Source organism: Emiliania huxleyi (assembly GCF_000372725.1).
Source record: "Emiliania huxleyi CCMP1516 chromosome Unknown EMIHUscaffold_185, whole genome shotgun sequence".
NCBI lineage: Eukaryota > Haptophyta > Isochrysidales > Noelaerhabdaceae > Emiliania > Emiliania huxleyi.
Genome location: NW_005200738.1, coordinates 259,443 through 266,915, shown reverse-complemented (window position 1 = coordinate 266,915; position 7,473 = coordinate 259,443). Strand labels below are relative to the sequence as shown.

Here is a 7,473-nt window from a genome sequence, read left to right as displayed (position 1 = left end):
CCGGGTTGCTCTTCCTGGCGCTCTGCTTCTCCCGTTGCTGCTGCTGCCGGCGGCGCGAGCCGCCTCACAAGCGGCTCGTGGAGTCCGACGAGGAGGAGGCGGGGGGCGGCAAGCCGAGTCCGCGGCGGCCGAAGCGCCGCTCAGATGCCATGCCGTTCTTGCCCTCAAACCGTTCCGCAGCGGAGCTGGAGCTGGAGGAGCAGGTGGCGGAGCTGCGCCTCTCCGTGAGCAAGGCCGCAGAACTGGCGGAGCAGGTGGCGCACACAAACCGGTCCGCAGCGGAGCTGGAGCTGGCGGAGCAGGTGGCGGAGCTGGAGCGGCGCCTCTCCGTGAGCAAGGCCGCAGAACTGGCGGAGCAGGTGGCGCACACAAACCGTCCCGCAGCGGAGCTGGAGCTGGCGGAGCAGGTGGCGGAGCTGGAGCGCCGGCGCCTCTCCGTGAGCAAGGTTTTAAGGCCGGAAGTAGCATCACTCGTTCAGGTGGCGCGGGCCGCGAGGTCTGAGCGGGAGTCGTGACACTGACAGACAGAGGCGCCCCCCTCGTGACGCCCCCGGGCGACGAGCGGGGCGGCGGGCGGGGTGGCGCGGGGTCGTGTCAGACTAGTGCAAATACGGGTGCTGACTGCTGTGGAAATGATGAATTTTGATGTGTTTTTGTCCGTGTTGCTCCCAGCGCCCTCGCCCGCGCTCTCTGAGGCCATGGTACGGTAGGGGGTGGACAGCGTCCTAATCTAAAATCTTGTGCAAGGTCTGTGGCCTCGAGTGCGGCAGTAGGAACAAGCATGAAGCAACCTAGCAAGCTCTTCCAGCAGAGCACATCAAGGCCGCGGTCTAGGGACTAGGCTCGTACACTCCGTGCGCCCCGCGCGGCGGCCGCCCCTCGAGCGCAACCAGCTTCCTCGCCATGCCTTATCGAGCGCGGAGAAGAGAAAACTTGTGAAGTTTTTCGTCCAGTGACTCTCGTGAGCCGTAGAGCTCTACCATACAACCATGTTCAAACTCCGCAACTTGAATTCGATCTTGATCTCGCCTCGCGTCGGCTCGTCCTCGTGGGCTGGGGCTCTCTCTCGCGCGCACACGTCTGACGTCTCGCTCTTCGGGGGACGAGTGTTCGTGTTGCCAAGCCTGTTGCACACGTTGCAGATGCACTGCCACTGGGATAGCGGCTTGCATAGCGGATAGGGGGTCGATTCCGCATATGGCACGGGAACATCTGCCTGGAGGGGTCGATGTTGTGCTTGCTCAAAAGGTGCGCCTACGCTCCTCGCGACACGCGACACGCGAGAGCTCGTCCGAGATGATACAGGAACTCCACCCCCATGGGTGCAGGGTGGGGGGCGTATGAGGTATGTGTATGTCAAAGGCACATAAAGGGCGAAGAACCGCTCTCCCCTTTTGCGCAGCAAACATACCTCAAGCTTACATTCAACGAAGTGAGAGAGAGAGTGAGAGACAGAGAGTACTTTATCTACTTAGTGTTCCGCGAGACAAAACAAGCCTTCACGAGAGATCGCTACCATGGTACACGTCATCCATCTTTGATCTGCACGCGCTTCAATCGCAACGGCTCGACCGCGGAGGCGCGGATCCCAGCAGTCATCCCCTCCAGCCTCGAGCGCGAGCGTCGCTATAAGACATGAATCGGCCGTTCTCATGGATTGGCCGGCCGGCTGAGTTGGTCCGTACGCCTGAATTAGAGGACGCTTCGCCACCGCCCCAGTAAGCGTCGCGGATTGCCTGACGCGAGTGGCCCTGGCCACCCATTGCGCGCTGGTGGTCATTCCACGCGTTTGCCCTCGGTTCTGCGCGCTGCTGCGCTCTCCATTCGTCCTCTCTCTCTCTCCGCTCCGTCAATTCCGCCAACCTCTGCTGATCCGCCCTCCACCTCCACTCCTCCCTCTCCTGCTCCTCCGCCAACCTCTGCTGCTCCGCCCTCCACCTCCTGGCGAGTAGAGACCACGCCTCACTTTTGCACAGGGGGGATCCGTCTGCGCATGCTCGAGCCCCCGGCGAGGGCTTGTGCTGTGAATAGCAGGCGTGGTCTCTACTCGCCAGCTCCACCTCCACACCCAGCTCAAAAGAAAAAGAAAAAAGGCAATGAGGAGACCAGCGGGGGAGACTCCCCGCCTATGCAATCCCAGAGAGGGGCCGCCATCGCCGAAGCTGTGCCAAAGCATAACTCCAAAACCCGCAGCGGCCCAGGGGGCCTTGGGGGCAGCCTGCCGGACCGCCGCTGCACGGGGCTAGGCACCAGAAGATGAGTGGAATTGATGAATTGGGCCGTTGTCCGTGCCTCCCCTCTATACGTCAGAGTGGGACCTACACCGCGCCGGGTAAGGGGCGCGCCCGGTCCTCGACGGAGCCGCGTGCCCCAAACGACCCAGGCGGCGAGTAGTCGTCCTCGAACCTTCGACATGTATGTAGTTGCCCATAGTTAGCGCCCGCCCGCCCCCCCCTCCGTCGCCGCGCAAAAGAAAACGAAAAACACAAAAAACACACGAAAAGAAAAAACGAACCCAAATCCATTGCGTGAACGGCGTCACAAAGCTCGTCGGTTTTGATTGACAACCGCTTGGATTCAAGACCGACTCAAATGCTCTAGACTAAGTCGGTCTTGATTTGAGCTCAAATGCTGCCCTCTTCCGTCTCGCTGCGCCGGCCTCACAGTCGCAGAAAGCGGGCGAGGTCGCCGCCCGCGCCGCCTGTATGTATCGGCCCGGAGTGGCAGCGACTCCACCGCTTCCCGGGAGCTCACGGTCAGCGCGGCGGTCGCTGGAGTCTCACCGAACGCCAATGGTTCGTGGACTGCCCACCACGATGCCAGCACGGGAGAAATGTTCCTCTTCAACTCATCTACCAACGCCACCAAGACCCTGCTGGATTCGCCGGCGCAGCAAGCGCTCTCGACCCGACTGGCAGACGGGGAGGCGCGTCGCAACGTGGTGGCGGGCAACGCGGTCGAGGGCGTGGAAGAGCGCAAGTGCCGCCGCCTCTGCGAACGCCTGAAGTCGAAGCGCGTACTCCCCTCGCCGGCACCCCAGTCGGTGCAGCGCGCTTGGCTGCAGAGCACCATCGCGGCGCTCCCGTCGCCCGAGGTGCCCGTTGCGGAGCCACTGCGGTCCACCGACCTGCCGCCGCCGCAGTCCGCGTCGCCACCGCCGCCACTCGGCCGCGCTGCGGCTTCTCTCGGCCGCCGCCGCAGGCAGCGGCCGCCGCCGCTGCAGGTTCCTCACGACCTCGAGGGAGGCAGGGAGGCGCCGTTCTGAGCATCGCTGTCGCCGCTGCTGTGACTGCTCCGAGCACGCGGCGTAGAGGGGGCTACTAGGCGCCTGTGCAGTGCGGCTGTCGGGCTCTGGTTGGTCGAGTCTGTGATGCGGCACCTGGGCTCTCGGCGGGGCGCGCGGCGCACGGCCACGGGTGGACTCCGACTTTTGCTAAAACGGTTTCCTTTGTTTTTTTTCTGGAGGGAGTTGTTCGGCGAATTCTTTTTCTGTTTTCGCTTCTTTTCTCAACGCAGCTGCACGGAGCTAAGTATAAAGTAAGTGCCTCGCCGTCCTCGCAGGAGTCGCTTAGGCGGCTCCCGTGGTGTACCTGTGTTAGTGCCAGTGCGCGCCAGTCCCGTGTGCCCGGTGTCGTGCGAGGGGCTTTACAAATTCTTTTGATGCAAAATTCTTTTCTCCACACACGGCTCCCGTGGTGTACCTGTGTTAGTGCCAGTGCGCGCCAGTCCCGTGCCCGGTGTCGTGCGAGGGAGTTTTGTTGTAAAATTCTTTTCTCCACGCGTAAAATGCCGTCTATTCAGAGCAACCTCCTTAAAGGCAATGGGGTCTAGATTTGGAGCGCTCGTCGAAGAGGAGTACGACAAAATAGCGCCCGTGATTGCCTGCACGCTGCCAGCACTGACAGACTCCATACCCGAAAGGAAGAGAGGGGAGCTTGCAGGAGAGGTGACGAGGGAACTACAGGTAGTGGGGAAGGCAGCTTCGATTGCCATACAGACATGGGTGCGAAACAACGACAAGACCAAGGCACGGGCGCAGAGGAGCGAGAAGAACATAGGATGGATAGGGCGCCTGTTCACGGCATGGAGGGTGAGCCACGATGCACGTAATGAACGTAGAGCCGAACGAGAGGAAGCCGGGGAAGACGACTTCGAGGAGGACGAAACACCAGTGTGGTAATCCCGCCATCAGCTGTCACGATGCACCCGAAGGGAACCCCAGTGCCAACACCGACCGTTGAGGTACAATATGCCGCCAAAGAGGAAGGGAAGGACCCAGCCTCGGCTTGAAGTGCAAAAATACAAGCTGCTTCGGCAGCCGATGAATCTTATCGGCACGCAGGTCAAGTTCCTCGGATCGTTCTGGGAAGGGCGAAAGTTCACCACGGAGGATGGCCTGCTCAACGAGTTCGCCATGATGTGGGCGCTGCGCAACAAGTTCCCGCTGCACTACGTTCTCTTCAAGCAGACTGCGTGCCACCTGCCGCGCGAGGCCAACGTCGAGCAGATCTTCTCTCGCGCTGGGCTGCTGGCAGACCCCAACCTCAACCCGGCCCACCTCGCTGTGCTGGTCAGGATTGGCTTCAACAAGAAGGCCTTCGAGCCGGCAGTGGCAGCGATCAAGGAGAAGTACTACGAGCTGTTCCGAGGCAAAGGGGGCGAGCACAAGGAGGGCTCCTCGGGCGTGGCCGGTGCGGCATCTTCATCGGCGGCCGGGGCGGCCGGGGCGGCTTCGTCGTCGGATGCCGCCGCCGTGGCATCGTGAATATCTAGCCGCGGTGCCCTGTGTGGCTCGGTTTGTGTGTTTTACATGAACAACGACAAATCCTCTATCGAGCCACGCCACTAGCACTAGTGGCTGCCTAATCCTCAATGCCCTCTTCAAACTCAGCAACCGCGGCCTTCACAGCCTCATCTTCCGCCTTTCGGTACTTCTTCACTGCGCCGTTCAGCTGCGCCTTGCCGCAGTTCTCGTACAGCTCCTCAAGCTCAACCCAGCTTGTATCGGCAAAGCCTGCGTCATGCTGGTCCTCTTTGAACGTGCCGCGCGTGAGGTAGCAAATGGTGTTGTCGGCAGCAGCCAGCCTGTTGCGCCGCTTCTTTCCGATCAGTTGATCGGGGTCGCAAAAGCGCATGCCGAGCACCGCCTCAATCATCTTGTAGCAGAATGTCGGCACGACCGCGTCGTCCGCACCGCCACCTGCCAGCCGCGCCTGGCGCTGCGCCGCAGCCGCTCTCTGGCACTTGTAGCGGCAGCACATGGTGCGGTGCGCGCACGTGAGCAGGCGGTGCGCGCCACAGTTGGCGCAGGGACCCTGGGAGTAGGCGTGCGCGGCATGTGGACGTGCGCTCAGGTATTTCTCGGGTATACCTGGACTTTTGCGGGTATACCCGGTTTTACCTGCAAGTTGCTCACGCACTTGTATTTGAATACATTATTCATATTCATGAGTACAGGCAGACTTGACTATTCATGTTCATGGATACCAGACGTCATGACTACTCATACTCAACAATACAAGCTGCCAAAGGATGAGTTGAGTTACTCATTGTAATCTTGAACTGCCTTGGGCCGCGGAAGCGCGGCGGCTGCGGAGAGGCACGACAGCATGATGACAAAAGCACGCTGGCGGGGCACCGAGGCAATCGCAAGGGAGCCCCCAGCGGGCTCTTTGTCGGTAGCATCGATGCCGCAACGCAAGGACTATACAAACGACGCCGAGCACCACACATCCCGGAGAGATCGACTTTTATTTCTTTTCATCCAGTGCGCGCCAGTCCCGTGCCCAGTGTAAAGAAAGAAAAGAAAGAAGACACACAACCCAAGGGAGGGATGGGAGACGGCACGCCGCCACCACACACAGGGATTTTAAGGAGAGGTGTGTGATGCGCTAGCCGTCGCCCACCCTAGGGAGTCTGCCTCTTCCTATCTCTCGGTCTCGGGCACCGCACCCGTGCTGCCACAAAGCACAATGTGCTGCCACAAAGCACCACTAGCGATTTCGCGCGGAGGGCGTAGTGAAGTGCTGGGGCGCTCACTGTGTGTTATTCGGGTGGGGATCCATCAGTGGTAAGCGGCTTTAGTCACAGATCCAAGCTCAGACGTCACACCAACACCACAAACACGCTCACTTCGCCGCTGCTGTAGATGGGCCTCCGGGGGCCCATGCTATGTCGAAGCACAGACCCGATCTCGGCACTCACGGGCTGCCACGCGCCCGCGCGCGGCGCGGGCCGCACCGCCCATGCCCCCGGGTCACCAACCCCGCCTCTCGGCCCTCTCGGCCCTCAGGAGCGTGCGGGAGACCGGCGAGAGGCGCGCCGCGCGCCGCCTGCAGAGCCGCCAGAGGCATTGTCGCCTCCGCTGGCGGGGTTCCCGCGCGCCCGCCCGCGCCCGCGCCCGCCCACGCCGCGCCCGCGGGCTCCGGATGTGCCGCCCTCCTTCTCTTTCTTCTCGATGGCAGTCCACGCGTGCTTGTCGACGGGTCGGCGGCGTGGTCGAGGGGAAGGTCGCCGGCGGCCGCAACTCTGCCGCCGTCGCTCCGCCGGCTCTGATCGAGTATCGGGCGTTGAGGCGGCGGCGCAAAGCGGGTCTGGCGCATCCATCGCCACGAGCCTCGCGGCCGCGGTCGTGGCACACCTGGTGGCGGCTCTCGAGGCCGTCTCTACGGCGCTCGACGCCGTGTGAGGTCGCCGGCGGCCGCAACTCCGTGTCTCCGCCGCCGTCGCTCCGCCGGCTCTGATCGAGTATCGGGCGTTGAGGGCGGCGGCGCAAAGCGGGTCTGGCGCATCCATCGCCACGAGCCTCGCGGCCGCGGTCGTGGCACACCTGGTGGCGGCTCTCGAGGCCGTCTCTACGGCGCTCGACGCCGTGTGAGGTCGCCGGCGGCCGCACCTTTGCCGCCGTCGCTCCGCCGGCTCTAACCGAGTATATCGGGCGTTGAGGGCGGCGGCGCAAAGCGGGTCTGGTGCGCCACGGCCACCACCCTTGCCACCGCCCTTGCCGCCGCCCTTGCCACCCTTTGCCGCCTTGCCTCCGCCGCCTGCTGGGCTAGCATGTTGTCCGTGCTGTGGACGGGCACGTGGAACGTCAATTCATGTTCGAACGGCCTCCGGGATTCAAACAAAAAATAGCCGGGGCCCTCTCGCAACCCCTCCGACCCCCCGGGACCCGTGGGCGTCGAAGAGGCGCTCTCGGGGGGCCGTTCTGAGTTCATGCTACCACGAAGCACACTGTGCTGCGTCAAAGCACCGGCCCCGAGTCCGCTCTCTTCGCAGTCTCTCGCCGCTTCTCGCTGCAACCTTCATGCCACCTCGCGGTCATCCCACTCTCGTCGTTCTCTCCCTTGTCGTTTCCTCCTCTGTCGCGTCGTTCTCTTCTGCCTCGTCCTGCGACGCCGCCGCCTGCCGGTCCCTTGTTCTCGCGGCTTCTTTCGCCTTTGTTGCCAGAGATAGATCTTTTCATCCACCTTG

The 7,473-nt window shown here is 62.6% G+C and overlaps 1 protein-coding gene across 1 annotated transcript; it reads left to right on the top strand.

Annotated features, from left to right (window-relative positions):
• Positions 1-2,833: 2,833 nt before the first annotated feature.
• EMIHUDRAFT_314558 (hypothetical protein) lies at positions 2,834-3,265 on the top strand (the record flags this gene model as incomplete). The annotated part of the gene is made up of 1 exon (XM_005782893.1): positions 2,834-3,265. One exon carries the CDS (start codon positions 2,834-2,836, stop codon positions 3,263-3,265), a length of 432 nt encoding a protein of 143 aa, XP_005782950.1.
• Between the last annotated feature and the right edge of the window lie 4,208 nt (positions 3,266-7,473).